This window comes from Tauraco erythrolophus, chromosome 22 (genome assembly GCF_009769465.1).
Source record: "Tauraco erythrolophus isolate bTauEry1 chromosome 22, bTauEry1.pri, whole genome shotgun sequence".
NCBI lineage: Eukaryota > Metazoa > Chordata > Aves > Musophagiformes > Musophagidae > Tauraco > Tauraco erythrolophus.
Window position 1 is genome coordinate 7209852 of NC_141486.1, and position 17524 is coordinate 7227375.

General features: G+C 52.2%; 1 protein-coding gene across 1 annotated transcript; it reads right to left on the minus strand.

Annotated features, from left to right (window-relative positions):
* Nucleotides 1-4445: 4445 nt before the first annotated feature.
* FAM78A (family with sequence similarity 78 member A) lies at nt 4446-17017 on the minus strand. Its single transcript, XM_009978832.2, has 2 exons — nt 16077-17017; nt 4446-8176 (listed from the first exon to the last, which is right to left on the minus strand). The coding sequence occupies exons 1-2, from the start codon at nt 16337-16339 to the stop codon at nt 7648-7650; spliced, it is 792 nt and encodes a 263-aa protein (XP_009977134.2). The 5' UTR covers nt 16340-17017; the 3' UTR covers nt 4446-7647.
* Between the last annotated feature and the right edge of the window lie 507 nt (nt 17018-17524).

The following is a 17524-nucleotide window of genomic DNA, read 5'->3' on the forward strand; positions in this document are numbered from 1 at the left end:
GTCCCCAGTGGCCTCAGCCCGTCTATGCCACAACAGCGTGGTGAGGGGAGGTGACCAGGGGACAAAGGCTGGTGGCATCTCTCTGCCATCTAACTGAGGAGGGATTGTAGGGCTGAAGTTCAGCCTGTTCTGCTGGGTTATATCCCTTGGCTCGCTTCGTCCCTCATGGTCACCTCCCTGCCCGAGCGGTGCCAGGGGCAGAGCTGACGTGCCACTGACCAAAACCCTGGTGATGCTCTGTGGGAGAAACCAGACGTGTTTCTGACATGACCATCCTGCTCAGGATGGGCTTATCACCCTCAACAGTGAGCTGCCGCGGTGTGTTCGTGTGTGTGAGGTGAGTCGTGGGGATGAGCAGGATTCCTGCGAGAGACGGTGGAGGCTGGAAAAGTGCAGCTGAACATCTCAGATCCTTGCTCCAGCTGCAGCAGTGGAAAGGTGAAGGCAGGTAGTGGCACCACTTCTCCTCCCACCCTTTTGCCAGGGGACACAGCCTTGGCTGGCACTGGTCTCTGCCCCTTGCCAGCAGTCCTGCCCGGAGCTGCCTGCCTTGGCCCCGTCAGCCCGTGGACGTGTCCCTGCTGCTGCAGGCCCAGAGGCTGAACTGACATTTTATTTATCCCTTCTTAGTTTTCATGTGTCCTTGCCCTTGTGCGTTGCTTTCAGCATCGCTTACAAGGAAAAATAATCCTGCATGAGGCTTTGGCATGAGCGTGTCTGGTAGTGCTGAGGGAGTTTGTGTTCCCAGAAAAATGTCGCGTTGAGCCCCAGGGGCTGGGAAGAGGCGGCCGCAGCGTGGCGGGGATGAGCAGCCCTTGGCCGGCAGCGAGACCAGCCCTGTCCTTCCTCCTCCTCGCAGCAGCAAGGCCCCAGGGTCTCGCAGCCATCTCAAAAAGACCGACTCTTCCTCACCAAGGGATGAGCTGGGATGTGTCGGCACGTTTTTCAGCTGCACACCTGCGTGTGCCCGTGGGCTTCGGGCTCGGCTCCCCGAGGGCCCCGCCGTTACGCTCAGCACGTTTCCTGTCTCGCACCGTCCCCACCTCGTTTTTCTGCAACTTTCAGTAGGTCACAAAGCTCCTTCTCTGCACACGTGTCTCTGGCTCCCTTCTCCGTCCATGCCTTTATCGCACGCGGGCACACGTTGTGCTGCCAGTGCCTGTTTCCGAGCTCCTGCCGTTCCCTGAACGCGAGATAAAAATGAAATCGCGTGTTGCCAGCAGGAGCGTTGCTCAGACAATACGGCAGGCACTGTTCCTGGGCACTCGCAGCCGTGGGCGATGCTCTGACCTTGTGCTGCGGTCCCACCTCGTCACAGCATCCCATTCCGGAGCTGGAAGGGACGGCGCACCCCCTCACACCACCCTTCCTCAGAAATGGTGTGGGAATGGCTTCTGCATCAAAGGTGAAATGAGCTGTCACTCTATTTTGAGGGGGAAATGTGGGACAACCCCAAAATTATGACTTGTGAGAAGGTCAGACCTGACCTTCTGGTGCTGCTCTCCTCTGCCTGGGCTTTTTGCCAGGACCCCATACCCAGTTGGTTTGTGGGGACAGATGTACAAAGGTGTCATTTGGAAATCCTGATGCAGGTTGTTTGAGGGGCTCTGTTATAACTATGTGCATGCGAAGCATGACACGACATTTTATTATTTTTTTTAATAGATGTTTCAAGGCTCTTCAGTGCATTGCTAAAAATATTTTGCTCTGAAACTTGAAAACATGAAGGAATAAAATGAGTGTTTACAGCTGCAGTACGTGAACAGCTTAAGATGTGAGAGAGAAGAAATAGGAAACAAAACCTGATTTGCATCAGCAGAGGGAAGTCCCTGCAAAAAGTTTCGAGCAGGGACCATGAAGGCCAGTGAGTATTTCTTCAAACGCTGGAACCGTTGCCTCAGTCTGCTGAAAACCCAGGTTAGAAAAATCACAAAGCCAAGTGGAAAAAAAAAAAAGCTCTAGAAAGGTGAAGTTTGATTTCTGGGCTCACCAGTCACAAATGCACTGCAACAAAGGGTGGACATTGGTGTTACCTGAAGCACCAGAACTGGGCTCCACCGTCAGCTCAGCAGCCGCTGTCCTTCCCACCGTCCTCCCGACCCTTCTCAGGAGGCTTTCCAATGTCTCCGTGCAGACAATAAGTGACTGGGTGCTTCTGGCTTTTCCAGGGTGTTACCCAAACCAGCTGTGAGTTGGCTGGTGTCCCCTCTCCACCCCTCCCTCCCTCCAAAACTAGGACATCTAAATTTAACCTGCTATCAACAGATGAGGCTGGAGAGTTTCCAGTGGGGAAAGGAATCCCACTCCGAACCTGTCCTCTCCTCTGCTCGGGCTCCATCCATGCACATTCCTTTCCTCGAGCCGTGACCTCCCCTACGTTTCATTCCTCCCCTTCCCCTGCAGCGTTTGGGTTTGGGTCACTGCGACGTGCCGCTGGAGCTTCCCAGACAGACTATGTGGCTGCTCCTGTTTTCCATGGGTGCACGCCTCTGTGGTTTGTGGGTGCTGGTACCACGTCTCCCTGCTGCCCTGCGGGGGGGGGGGGGGGATGTTACTTCTGTTATTTCTCTTGAGCCACAAAGATCAGATACGACCTTTAAGGGGCACAGAAGGCTTGTAAGGGGCCCTTGTTTGCTCCAGGCAGGACCCAGGGAGATGCAGGGAACAGGAGACACAGGGGTGAGGTGCACCTTGTTGGGGGGTGCCTAGGGTGCTATGGGCATGCACTGGGAAAGCACCGAGTGTGGTGTGGCTCCTCCAGTCCAAGCAGACAGGAGGGTCCCGGCGCTGCTGGGTGAGAGTTGAGCTGCTGGGTGGGAGTCGATGCAGCAGCGTGATCTTGCAGCAGACAAAGCAAGTCTCTTCTCTGCCACTTTTTGAGGAGCCTTGATGCTTCTTTGCAGGCTGGATCAGAGAGTGGCAAAACTACTGAATCAAAAAAATGAAAAAGAGAAACCTGTGTCTGCTTAAGGGCACAGCTGATGGGAAGGGAGCCCGTGGTGGGATTGGCCTGGAAGGTGCCAGGATTGGGCCCTGTGCATTACCGGGTTAGCACAGGAGCGATGCCGGCTGCTTGGCCAGGCACCCCCCTGCTCTCCAACAATAATTTTGAGAGTTTCCTTTACTGAAAAGCAAGCAGAACCTAAATATGAAAGACGTGGGGGGAAAAATAATGAAACGAATACAGCATGGTGCTTGAAAACCAGCCGTGTGCGGCAGCAGCTTTTAACCTCTTGTTTGGCCAGTCCGAAAGCACAGGGCTGCTCTCCACTGCCCGGGGCACCGGCGCCTGCCCCAGAGGCTGCCCCTCTCCAGAAGCAGTATTTACAGCCAACGTCCGACCCGGCTTTTGCTAAATAAGCAAACGGCACCAGGAAGCGGAACCGCGCGGAAGCTCAGCTGCTGCCAGCTCGGCTCTGTCCCGCCGCCACACGACGCGCAGCAGCCTGGTAATGAAAAATGCAGGATGCCAGCTGGTATTTTTAACCAGAAACCTCCACGCTCTATCTGATGCGGCGCAAAGAGCTGAAGAGAGAGAAGGCACTGGTGGTAAATAGGGTGTTTATTGCCGCCTTGAAACGTGAGTGTGGAGGTGGTGGAGCCCTTCCTTTAAAAACAGCCACCGCCCAAACGACTCCAGCCAGACGCGTTTGAAAACTTCACTTTATTTCTCTGTCTGTTATAAAAGCAGGGTTTGGGTTTTTTTACATCTCTGTTAAGTGTCCAGACTCAGTACATCTTAGTTTTTGTTTTCACAGTATCTCTGCAAGCCCAAGGACAATTCTTATTGCTGTGCCAGGAGCCAGGGCAGGAGGGACGGGCAGCCCTCGCCTCGCCCTCCGCTGCCAGACCCAGCCTTGCTTCGCGCCGCGCCGGCTCAACAGCTCTACCCCTCCCCAACGCTGCTCCGTATCCTTATGGACTCTCTGCGGGGCCGTCCCTCTCTCCCCACACTTGTCTTGGTGTCGAGGGTAGGAGACAAGAACCGAACGGCCCATGGCGCTGCTCGGTGTGTTGGCCATGCTCGCCAGTGTCTGCCAGCCCCTGCCCCGCTGCTGCCCAGGAGAGAGGGTGCAGGTGAGGGTCTCGGCCAGGGCTCGCCTTGCCGCTTCCCACCCTGGACCGCTCCAGGATTTGGACAGGGACGGTCAGGGTACGCTCTCAGCTCCTGTGGTGATCTGGGGCCATACACAGCTGAGCATCGTTGATGAGAGAGGTGAGGCAGAGGCAAACTCATGTACATCAGCATCCCATGTTGGTGCCCCGTTCACCTTCCCCCCCGTATCTTCCTGGTTCTGCAAAAAGCTGCCGGAGAAGGAGCTTTATGCACCTCTGCTGATTTACCACCTCACTTGGTGCGGGGTGCCCTGGGGCCCCAGACGTTTAAGTCCCCTTGGGACCCTGTCAATCCCCATTCTAACCCTACGTCCGTTAACCCACCATATCGATAGCGATGTCTATAGCACCTGTTACTTCCAGCACCCTTCCTTTTATATTCAGTCTGTCCCCATCGGTTTTACAATAAAGCAGCATTGGGAAAACATCGCTTTTAATCACAACGCGTGAAATCTCAAAAGAGGCGGCATCACTTTTCTGTGCCACGTCTGGTGATGTGAAGGGGGGGGGGGGAGGGGCACGTTTCAACCCAGGCATGGGATAAAGGCATTCTTTGGGAAGGGAGAAGTCCATGCAAAGCCGACCCCAACGTGAAATTTGAATTTCATATTTACTGCTCAGCTGGGTCTGTTCAGTGCAACAGGACGAGTTAGCCAGGAGGTTACTATCGAATTGCATGGATGCATCCAGTTCACCAGGTCGAGGGAGAAGGAGGAACCAGATTTACTTAATGCACTGGGAGACTAAGTCCAACACAAAGCTAAGTGGAAAAGGATATAGGTGTTCCCTGAATGTGTTTTTTGGTGACCGAGAAGAAATCTTTCCTTGGAATTCCTTCATGCAGCTAATTAAGACAACTGGGTCCGATTTCTTCGACCCACACTGACATCAGTGAGAACTGTAAGTACTCAGCACCTGGAGACAAAGTGAATACCAGACAAAAATACCCCTTCTGCTTCCACCCGCGGGACTGCGCAGAAGCGCGCCTAAGCGAGCGTTATCTGCTGTTCACTCGCAGCTCACGTGTTGTCCTCTTCTGCATGTATTGCCTAGGAGAAAATACAGGCGAGTCCCACAGGGCTGTGCCAGTAGAGCTGTAGTTGGGATTTGAATCCATGTAAGAAAATGGAGTTTAATACAGAGAGTGACTGTGCAAATCAAAGTCTCCCTAGCTTCATCCGTTATAGTCCTAAAGCCTAGATTTAGGCAACCTTTGGCTCGTGGATTTGGGGTTGATCCAGCCTGTTCGTTTGCAAGCTTCTTGTAACGCTGACTTCCTACTGCAAAGATCTCCCCATCAGAGAGAGCAGCTCCGTGGCTGAGCATCTCCGAAAAGTGGTGCATGGAGGAGGGTGGGCTCCCCTGGAATCGGGGATATGGTTGCAGGGACCCAGGATCCTTGTTTGCTGGTTTGAGACTGTCACAGGGGCGGAGGGGCACATATCTTCTGGGCATGCGTTCCCCAGGCAGGTGGTGATGTCGAACCTGTTGCCGAAGTAGACTGTGAGGCTTTGGAGTAGTGAGGAAGGAGAATTTCTTGCTGGTAATGTCCTATGTGGAGGATGAAGACGGCGATAGCAGCTAATCGGTGCCTCTCCGAGGGGAGAGCCTTTTGAGCAGCATGTGTGGTGGTGAGACCTGCTCAGCCCAGCTCAGCAGGGCCAGGCATCTGTCCGGCATGCTGAGCCCTCTGCAGTCCGAGCTCTTCAGGCAGGTTGTTACAAAGAGGAAGAAACGTTATTTAGGGGAAGGAGCTGCAGAGGGAAGGGGAAGTGATCTGCCTCAGGCCATGTGCTGGAGCAAGAGAGGAGATCCTCTGCTCCCCATCCTGTGCCCTGTCCTCCAGATGCCACCCCCGCTGCAGAACTTCCTCTGCCTGCAAACCATGTCCCGTCCCCCCCCTTCCCCCTTCAAACAGCTCCTCTGTGCTGCCTTCCTCTGCAGAAGTGCAGCTGGTTATCTCTGAAGCCATCTGGTCCTTACTAAAACCTATGGGTTCCACCTCCTGCTCCAAATGCACCTTACTTACTGGAGGATCTACACCCAAGATTCGGGTGTTGCCCCACTTGCACCTTCTCATGCGTTACCCTTTGCTACACAGATGTTTGTGCCATAACTGGACAAGTGCAGCATCGTGGTCCTGTCTGTACCCCATTCCTGACAGTCGTGGAGACCATGGAAGAATCTGGAAGAAAATTATCCACTAACCCCAACGTGATTTGTTGTCACAGGAAGCAGAGTTTTTCATAGCTTTTGCTTCTAATGTTTGCTAGGAATGGGCGCCTGTTATTTTCAGACGTGGCTGTTCCTGAATTATGGATATTGCTGGGTAGACACAATCTGCCCTTGCTTACACCCATGCATCTCCAATGACTTCAGAAGGATCCTTTTCATATCCTGCTCTTCTCACAGCACCATCATTTGGATTTCGTGGGAAAACAAGGCAACAGAGCTTCACCCAACAAGAGCCACTGCGTGTGCGGATGGCTCTTTCGCCACGAGAAGGTGAGACCGTGGGGTAGCTGGGCAAACATCTGCGTGTCCTGAAGACAAACCCAGTGGGATGTGTCCCCCTCCCCTCAATTTATGTTGACTCCCAGGGCCATGATTTCAGCTGTGACGTTATCCCATCTTACCACGCTAACAGCAGACTGAGATCATCACCAAGTGTAAGCAGGGCAAGCATCCTTGCTACCCCTTCTGCAAAGCAGGGAGATGGCCTAGTAGGTCCCACTCAAGAGCCATCGTACAGCAGGTTTGTTATTTGCATTGCTTTGAAACTGAGATTATTTCCACGCTTTCTTGTTCCAGGTTTTAAAACCAGGAAGATTTTCTTTTCATCATGCTTCTTCCAATTTCATGCCCTTTTCATCCATCAGCCTGTGACATACTGACAATCTATTCCTTGTTCCAAAACTGCCTCCCAAAAATTCTGTAGAAAGGACATTCTGCCTGGTGGTGTTTTTGTTGTTTTTCAAACATAGCTTTAAGGCAAAAGTTTGGCAATGCAAAGCAAAGTCTACATAAGGCCGCATGACTTGGATTTGCAACTCAGAACCTTACAGCTTTTAAAAAAAAAAAAAAATCCTTATCTTAAATAGTCAACTTTTTGCTCCAGGAACTTGTTTTGTTCTCAACCAAAAAGAAAAAAAAATATCTTAAAATCCCAAATAAAATGTTCTTATTGTTCTGGGCAGTCTGGACAAGCTAATGAGACTGAAGTTCAAAGAGTAACTAAAGTAGGGAAGGGGAAAAAAAAAAGCTATACGGGTAGACATCAGTGTTAGATTCTTCCCTTAGGAATCCAGTGACGAGACAGACCCCGGTCCAAGGTCTCCTCTTTAGCTTTAGCACAGTGAAATCCGTCCCAATGGGAGAAGGTAGAATGGTTGCATTTGTTGAATGAATAAAAAGTGCATTTTGATTTTGCTCAGATTATACGTGTGTACTCTAATACCTAAGTGATTGTTTTGCTTTGTTGGTTTTTGTTTTTTTTTTTCTCCCTTTTGGTGCCAGGACGCCAGGTTTGTATTATCGGTGTTTTGGAGGTATCACCACAAGTGGTGGTCCATCCTTTGGCCTCCACATGAGTACCTGAGCATCATTGGCATTGGGTTTGACAAGGGCACTGGGTGGTATTGGCTCATTCTTGGTAAGGACCTGGGGCTGCTCTTGAGCAGAGGGCTCCTGCAGCTTGGCACGGTGCCCCAGGGGTCTGCTGGGATTCACCTCAATGCCCAGCCTCATGCGCCATTTGATAGTCTGCAAGGTCACCATTTCGTTGGTGGCCGTGTTGGTTGCGACCAGCCAGGTGGTGAAGCTTTGATCCCGGTGAATGCTTGTGAGTTTGGCCACGTTGCTCTCGCTGACGGGCACTGCCCACGTCACGCTCGGGTAAAAGTTGTCATTCATGCTGATGTTGAACTTGGACTCCTTCTTTGTGGGACCCACGATGGTGCAGGTTTCTGTCGTGTTTCCGTACCAGGGATAGTTCACTCCATCTGAGTCACTGATGGCCTGGATTTTACCGTCCAGTAGATCTGGAAGCTCCCAACTTGACCTGTCATAATCAACAACAAATTATGGAAAATGCATTAATTAATTAGTTTAGAAACATGCTGGGCTTCAAGGAAGGAAACGAAGTAGTTGTGAACACATTCCCCCTTTAGTTTTTACTGGAATTTATGCCTTTCACGCCATCCTGCCGCAAGAGCTCACCCCTGCCAATAAAACTGTCTGCCAAGTGTCCACCTTAAACACCACCAAGGGATGGTCACCCGGCAGGGCCAGGGCTTTCCTTGCTGGGACTGGGGGCTGCCTGGAGTGGCTGAAAATATGTCAGTGTTTAAGTAGGGCTGCTAGGGGTAGGTGCTCAGGAAAGCTCCAGTGTTGGAGAAAACCCAGTGTTGGAGGTCTCCTCTCGCAGCTCCTTGGCTGTTGGAGCACGGCTGAACACAAGGACTCACTCCAGTGCCACGTTCTGGATCTCAGCTCTCCTGCTGCTGAGAGCAGGGCTCGGGGCTGCGCTTCTTTCTCTTGATAGCACAAAATCTTGCGTGCTGGCAGGAGGATGGGCAGGCTCAGAGCTGGCCCTGGGGGCGAGGTGACAGGAGAGCCCACCTAAGCAGCAGAAGTAAGATCAAGGACTCAAATGGACCATCAAGCTTCCCTTTATCCTGTTCTGTTCTTTCTTTCCAGTCCCAACCTGCAAACACTCATTTTCTGTCCAGATAAGCCGCTGTCCCTCCCCGCTGTCGCCTGGCCCTGGAAGGGTAACCCATCCTTCTCCAGCCCTAGGAAGGACCCGGATCCACGGCTGCACACCAGGCTCCGGGCTGGGGATGGTATTACAGTAACCAGAGAATCCGAGGTCAGCCAGCTTGTAAAACTGCCGGCACTGGTTGTCAGTGCGCTGGGTGCTGTGCTGGAGACTGATGGAAAGGTCAGTTTTTCCAGCAAGAAAGTAAGTGAAAATGGTGCCCTGTCACCTTGTAATGCTGATGCATAGCTTGGATTTTTTTTATTAACTTTTAATTTAATTTTTAAGATCAGATTTGCCAATAGAAGCAAACTACTGCAAACGTCTCGGTTAGAAAAGGGTTAGAAATCTGCAGAGTAAAAGCACTGAGATGGCATAACCATAAACCACGTGCTCAGCGCACGCCAGGTATTTTAAGGACATTCTTTTAAAAACCAGGCTGGCAGCGATGGCTCTAATTTACCTTCTACCTCTTGCTTCCAAATCAGCCCTCCCCGCCAACCGGAGACGACGTCCCCGCTGCCCAAGGGGCAGAAGGGGCTGCGCGGCAGCTCCCACCCGACCCCACCGTGGGGCCGGACACGGGGCTGCGCACTGGGCCCCCACGCCCCGCGGCTCCCTGCTGTGGGCTGCGCCACGGCACGCAGTTTATCCCGGGAAGGGGACAGAGGGGACGCGCTGAGGCTTGTCGGAGTAACTGTCCAAGCCTTTATTAATAACGTCCAGCGCTGCGGCTTAAAATAGCCCTTGACTGCAGTGGGGGGCAGGGGGGCACGCGTGGGGCCCGTCCGGCTCTGGCACAGGGTGTTTTAGGGTGAGCTGCTCCTCTCCACTGGCCAGGACCCATGTGACTGTCTCACAGGGCTGTTCTGATGGTTAATTAGTTAATGACCGTGAAGCGCCTCCATGTTTGTACCCACCGGATCGTTCAGCAGTTGGCTGTACATGACCGGCTGCAGCTAGAAGATACCGTGGGGAGTTCAAAGATCTCATTTATCTTTTTTTATGCAAGCTGGGGGGTCCTAGCAAAAAATCTCCGCTGTGCCATGGCAGGTGTGAGGTGAAGGGCTGCGCCATGCCGGAGGTGGCTGGTTCGCAGGTCGGGCAGCCTGGCAGGGAGCCGGGAGGTTAAGTGCAGGGATGCTGCGGGGGATGCAGGGATGCTCGGAGCAGCAGGACCGGGGGTTATGCAAGCACGACGTCTCCCCCCCGCAGATTTATGGGGGCTGCTGTCAGCTACGCCACGGCGGCTGCAGCAGCCCTCCCGTCCTCCCTCCCGAGCTCGCAGCCAGCAGGCAGAGGGAGTCCTTTCCCTGGAAGAACATTTTTAGCGAAGGCAGCCAAAAGGAGATCCCTGAGCATCCCTGCCACGACCCCCGGCCACAGGAGAGATGGTCAATCACTTTTCTCCCTAAATCGGAGTCCCCCCCATGCTCTTCAGAGAGAGCTGGGAAGGGAAAGGCCCCAGGGATGCTGGATGAACTCAGCCCTCGGTGGGCGGATGAGTGGAGGTCATGCTCTGCAGCCCCCCACCTCCCCCCTGCCATACAGCCCAGCTCTGCAACAGCATCGGGAGGCTCTTTCTCTCCCTTTCGGCAGAAGGTTTAGGATTACTCTCCATTCAGGCAGTGGCCCGTACTCAGCTTGGCTGTCACCCCGGATGAGATGTGACAATTTCCTGAAGGTTCACCCTGTGACAGGCGTGGTGCAAAGATGCAGCCACAGCATCTCTGCGGGTGCAGAGGTGCCAAACCGGGACCAGAGATGCTACAAGAGGCTGATAACCCACCCCGGGGCTGCTCCAGCCTACTCAGATCAGAGGCTGGTGGGCGAATGGCGGGAGAATCAGGTAAAGGATGCTCAGAAACTGTAGGTCAGCTAAGATCTGCTTTGTCGTCCCTACCTTCGTTCCCAGCAGACATATCCAACCCCAGACATATCCAATCCCAATTGCAGGACCTTCTTGGGATTTGCCCAGGGTTCAAATGAGAGCAAAAAGGTGGAACTGTGCCAGGGCCTGGGCAGGTGGCTGAAGGCAGGATGCTGCCTGCAGAGCCTGAGAAACCCCACCACGATGCTGAGCATGTTCGTGAGCAGCGTGGCCACCCTCGGGGTGGCTCGGAAGTGCACCCCGCTTACGAAAAGGCGTGGGCAGGAACGGGGAAGAAACTGGCCTGTGTTTCTTTGTAGAGCATGCTGTGCTGAATTCTAGCGTATGTGGCTAACCCCAGGGTTTCAAAACCATCATGCTCTATCTGTGCAGCTTAGTAACTAGAAGAAAAATGAGGCCTTATGATGGTCCCATGACTGGAGTGAAAGCAGAGGTTGCACGACGGCTGCCGGCGGTGGTTGCCCCTTGCCTGCTGCTACAGCAACGTGTGCCGGCCAGGTCGGTGCCTTTCCCTGCACAGTCCGTCCGTGTTAAATAATACGCCAACAGCTGCCCTTTCGGATGATTTTGGAAAGAACGCTGTGGAACGATCTTTGGCTGCATCAGCATCTTTCTGTGGCGGTGTCGAGCCAAGGAAAGACCACAAAGTGCCCAGTAAACACTTTGCTGACAATAGCAGGGAAGAGGCATGAAAAGAAAGCAACCTATCTGGTTTCCTGGATTCCCTATAGCTGATCAGCTCGGAAATCAGTAGATTCTGGCTTGTCATACTGACAAGCTTGTTTCTGCCACTTCTGAAACCTTCAGAGTCAGTATGGGCATCACGAGAGCCTTGAGCTGCTTGGGGGCAAGCCTCTCTGAACAAATATCTGCTCGCTACCAGGAGAAGGGAACTTGGAGCTATTTCTTGTGGCACAACTGTAGCCCTGCTGCTAACAGCCAAGCAGCTCTATGTAGGTTTTAGCCTCCTAGTTCTCATTCAGATACGTTTCTTCCTATTCTGTCATACGAAACGAAGCACCAGCTTATCCCAATTCCAAGCACAGCAGCCTCCAGCAGTGACACGGCTACCTCCAGTTAACCTTTTCAGACAGACATCAGGCACTATTCCATTCTCAGCCCCAGTTCCTTAAAGGCAGCTCCTGATTAGTCACAGGCCAGATGGACTTGCACGACCTTGTGCTTTCCAACACCCTTCCTCTCCGCTGGCTCCCTAAATCAGAGAAACCCTGCTCAGATGCAGACTGTGCTCGCTGCAGGTGCCAGAACAATGTGTGGGTGCAGCAAAAAACCATCTCAGGTACTTCACATCCCTGCTCCGACCTGCCTCCCTCTGCCGCTGCGCCTGTGCTGGTGACCAGCTGAAAGAAAAACTTGATATTCAAAGCTGCTTAATTTTAAATTGTCCTTTACAGCGTCTCTCTCACCTACTCCAGCACATCAAGCAATTCAAGCCAGGGTTACAGTGAAGAACAGGAAGGAAATTTAAGATGTTGTTTCCCAGCTGAGCCGGTCGGAGCCACACTGCTGCCATCCCTCTTCCCACCCATCCTCCAGCTGCAAATTCCTGCCTCATCTCTTGAACCAGCAGTGAGGCTTGATGCATACTGGTTCAGGGAGTAAAACTAGCAGAAAACTGGCATTAGGAAAAAGGGATGAATTTCTGGAGGTTTAGCTGAGCAGGCTCAAGTCAGACTGGGGAAACCCTTTAACAGGGCTAAGGAGCGTGGGTGAGGGCAGCGAAGCCTTCTCCTCCAAACCCCTGAAGAGGTAACTCAGTGAATTCCCCTGGCAAACTGACCTCCCTTCACTTCCCATGGAAAGCGTAACCTTTTTTCCTTCGGTGAATCTGTTTTTGATTGTGTTTTCCCTCCCAGGGACTGGGGTTTATTCTCTTGACAAGCCGATTTCTTGAGTTCGTTGTGTCTCTGCTGCAGGGCACAGAAGATTTAATCTTGCAAGAGCAAGATGCCCAGTAACGTAAAGTGATGATGTAATGCTGCCCAGCTGCCCCATCGGGTCCTCCTGGGGACAAATATCTACCTGAAACTTCTCCAGATCCTTGGCTGATCATATTGAAACTCTGATTTATTTTTCTCTCTCTTTTGCATATCTCCATCTGCACCGCTCCTCACATATCTCCATGGAGATGAAGAAACAAGGCTGGATAACACCATTCCGACGTTGCCCAGCCCCTGACATGGGTCCCACCAGGTGCTGCACAACTGGGTGCAGAAACCAGCACCCACCCCAGGAGATCCCAGCTGGTCCAGCTGCTCCTGTACAGGTGAGAGCTCTGTGGCCTCATCCTGATGCCTCCCACTGCATAGCAGCACCCTTCCCTAAGGGTACCGGGTAAAACCCTGCTCAGGGAGGGACCACTAATCACAGCCACGGGGATGAATATGGGTTTTCCCCAGTTCTGCACGGAGTGGGGGTCAGAGAGCACATCCCCATCCTCACACTGGGGGTTTCCATGTTCTCAGCAGCATCTACTGACTTGCACGTAAAATAATGCCAGCATTTACATGTTTATCTGAGCTTTATTCTCCTTTGCAGTTAAAAATACTGCATTTAGCCCAAAAATTGTCAGTGCCACTTTAAAAGTGTGTGTCTAAATGATCCCCTCTGTAGCTAACATCCCTATAGCAGCGTTATGCACAGCTCCATCTGCTCCAGTATTTCTCAGCTGTTTCTGTCCTCAACGTAATGGCCAGCTTATACCCAGCTAACAACTTCGGAGCATAAAATTGAAAAATTAATCCAAAACCTGCTGTTAAGTATTAATGCTCTGGTTGACCGACTGATTATTTAATTATTATTATTTGGAGTTTTCTGTTTGCCTGTCACCACAGTGATTAAAAATATGTATGTTGCAGCAGTCTCTCTTCATCATGGAAAGTTGGGACAAATATTCTGTTGGCATAAATCAGTGCAGCTCCGTGGAGGTCAGTGGGATTATGCTGAGTTAAACCAGCTATAGGCTTGGCCCACCCTTTCAGATAGGTTTGTGTCCTGTCCCTCTCTGTAAAGGTCTTCCAAGAGCATGTTTCAATGGCATTAAAAGAAGCCTTTTCTCCCAAACGCCTTTATTTATAGCTTTCAGATGGCAACGGGTCTACAGAAAGAGAGTGGAGGAGCAGACCAATTCCTCCTTATGTTTGGGTAAGTTTTTTTTATATCAGTTAAATGTCAATGAAGCTCCTAGGGAAAAACCTTTGTTTCCCTGATTTTCTGGCTAAGAGCTTTCCTACACAGCTGCTATGTTTGATTCTGGCTACCTGTTCACAGCACTTAGCTTATAGATACAACTTTTTTTTTGTCTCAGTGCAGTCCAGCAGGGAAGTCTGTGCCAAATCCTCTTTTTAAACACAGAGAAACTCAGGTGCAGAGAAATATACGGACATGTCGAGGTTTGCAGCCCACAGCAGCACTGGCAGAACAGCTCTCTGCCCAGTCCTCTTTATTTCGGAGGATGTGAGCTGTATTTCTGTACAGTGGACTTCTCTATTTTCCTTTGCAGCTGCCCACTAAAGACAAGATTTCTAAATGAGCCTGAGAATTACACATGCAAATCCCAAAGGCCTGGAATTGGGAACATCTGAGCAACAAATTGTCCTTGCTAAAGATGGTGTTGGAGCCAAAAAGCCTGCAGATTTCAGGCCTGTTGTTAAGTACTTTTCAAATCGAGATAAGCTGCTCTGCTCCCTCCCTGAGCCTCGCTCCTGGTGTCTGCCGGGTGCCAGAGTTCGCTTCTCACGGCACTTTCTGCTTGAGCAGAGAGGGGACATGGGGACAGAAGCGGGGGGACAGTCTGTCACTTACGACTGCTCCTCAGCGTGCCCTTCACTCTGGTCCACGTCTTACAACGCGTATTCACTTTACATGTGAGATGCTGAACCTGTGTCCTCATCTGGGCTTACAGGCAGAAGGGAGGGAAGAAGGGCCAGGGTGTGCATGCAGATGTTCAGGCCTTCAGGAGGGCACTGCATTAAGTCAGAGTTTGTCCTGCTCTCCAGCCCTACTCCGTGATCCCATCCTCCCTCAGCTCTCCTCATTCACCATTTTTTAAGCCACCCAGAATGACCCTGGATGGGCTGAGCCAGCATCCCCCTGACACAGGGCGCTTCCGATGGGGACACAGGAGAGTTGCTCAAATCTGACCTTCCCATCCTTTCTCCCTTGTCCCCCCCCGGCAGCATCAGCACCTCCAGCCACCAAACCATCTGCCAGCACCGAGCGCTGCGCTCAGGTTTTGGCCCCGCGGCTGGACGGACAGATTCTGCTGCACCAGGAGGCTGCACACGGCGCTGCCCAGCACCGTGAGTTGCAGAATTGCTGTTCTGTGCAGGCGTTTGGAGATCAGGTGCTGTTGCTGATTTAACTACGGGCCAAAGCCTGCAACAACGTTTGGTGAACAAACTGGTGGGGGGGACTGGGGAGAGATGACTTTTCACAGTAGGGAGGTGACATTTTAATTTGACTCATTCCTGTCTCACTATGACTGTCTGACCGGTAACACGGGGTTTCTGGTGCGCAAACAGCCCCTAGATTCCCCCGCCTTACAAATATATTCCCACTCTTATATTGCCTAAAGGAGAGGAACATGACATTTTCACCCTGCTCCAAGGTGATGCAAAAGATTTAATTACCAGTGGGTTAAATCCATCTTGTTCTCTCCCTGTGGGCTGCCTGCTACCGTGGGCAAAGCACACAGGATTCCTCCTGTGACGTTAAGGGGTGCTCCCAGAGCTGGTGGGCTACCAAGCTCAGAGCCCTGGCACACTGCAGCAGCAGAACAGCATGCTGGAGACAGCATCGTGCCACAAGTGTCAGCCCTCGGGTATCCCCGGGGCTTGTCAATGCATGGGTTTACCCCATATGGGATGGGGAGGGATGCAAAAAGAGGAGCTGGGGGTCAGAAGAAACCCTCATGTAAGGCATACCAAAACAGGGGTGCCTGTCGTGGCAGGGCTGACCTGGGATTTCAGGATCTTTAATGCTGCTCAAAAGCTGTTGTGACATATAGTATTGCTTTTGAGTTCCTAACAGGACAAGCGGGTTTTGGTTAGGGCTTGGGCATGTTCCCATTAGAAGAGAACATCCCCTCCTTTAAAACGGCAGGCACAAGCTCTCCTGTATTTTAAACATATGAGAAAGTCCTGTTAAGTTTCAGAAGAGCTGGGGTTTAAAATCAAACCAACTGGATTCTAATTTTTCAGCTTAATCCAGCATTTCCCAGCCAGGCCATGATCCTCTCGCTCTTCCCGCTAGGCAAACATACCCGCACCCGCTCTAGGAAATACTTACATGCCCTGTTCCCCGTAGTGATTGTAAAATTCCATGTGGCTGCAAGCCTGGATCCAGCCCACGATCCAGGTCTCCTTCTTGGAAATAGGGGGCACCAACACTTGCGCAGAGGCTCGGAAGTGAGGGGTCCGGTAGCGCAGGACCACGCTGGAGGACTCGTCGATGCTGGTGGGAATGGGATCGATGGAGGCTTTGACTTCAATCACTGAAATACTTTCCCGGAAAACTTTGGATTTGCAGCTAATACTCTGAATACAGCCCATGGCATACCCCGAGTACAGTCCGACGCAGCTCCTAGGGTACTCCAGCAATCCTGGGGAATATTAGGCATTGAAATTATCTGGTGCTAGATCAATTACAGATCTTCTGGGTTTGTAATCTCAAAACTGATATCCATAGGATAGAAAATTCAACACGTAAAGCCTTAATTTGAGTATCTGTCTTACAAGTACTGCTCCTATTTTGAGGTTAGCTGCATTTCAGAAGCAAAAGGGCCTTTGATTTTTTTTTTTTTTCCTTTTAATGACCCATTAAATCTCTTGCTCAAGCAGTCTTTGGGTTAAAAAAAAAAGTCTCTTGAGTTCAATAAATAACAGTGGTGTTCTTAGCTGATATATTTAGTCCTTCCTTTCTTCAGATGCAGTCTGTCATTCACCGTCAAACATAGGACTAGCCGGTATTTCCCTTTATTCTTTGGATGAAAAGCAGAATGTTGATAGACACATCTATATAAATAATGAAATAGTTTTTAGCCCCAGCTTGTCACAACCGGTGTGGATTTCCACTTCCTGACTTGCAGTTGTTCATAACTTCCTTTCGCACAAAATTACAATAATAACAGAAAGAAACGACGAGTGAAAAAATGCAAAAAGTAGCCAAATCTCCGATTTTGGAGGCTCCTCCGTCACCGATGTCAGGGCTTTGGGAATTTTTCTTTTAATTTTTTTTTTGTTTGTTTCCTTAGAAATAGCCGAAACCATAAAGAACAAATCGGAGGTCCTGGTCACGCAGGCGGGCTCCGGGGGCTGCGCAGCGGGGCGGGAGGCGGCGGCGAACCTCCCCCGCTCCGCGCCCGGGGCCGCGCCGCTCCGCGCCCGCTCAGCGCCGCGGAATCGCCGCCCGTGACATCCCGCCGCCACGCACCGGCCCGGGGGGCGCCGGCCCCGCGGCTGCCCTTCCTCCTTCTCCTCCTCCTCGGCGAGCGGGTCTCCGCAGGGGTGTCCGACCTTCCTCCTCCTCCCCGCTGCTGCTGCTGCTGCCGCCGCTGCTCCCGGACGAGCCGGCTTGTGGCTCAACCGGCGGGGCTCATGGGCGGCCGGCGGGGCTGCCCCGCACACGCGTGGGCCCCGCGGTCCTGCAGGGCGTCACAGCATCCCGCGGCGGCGGGAGCCGCGCCGAGCACCGGCCGCGCCGCTCAGCCCCGGCCGCCGCCGCGCACCGCGCCGGGC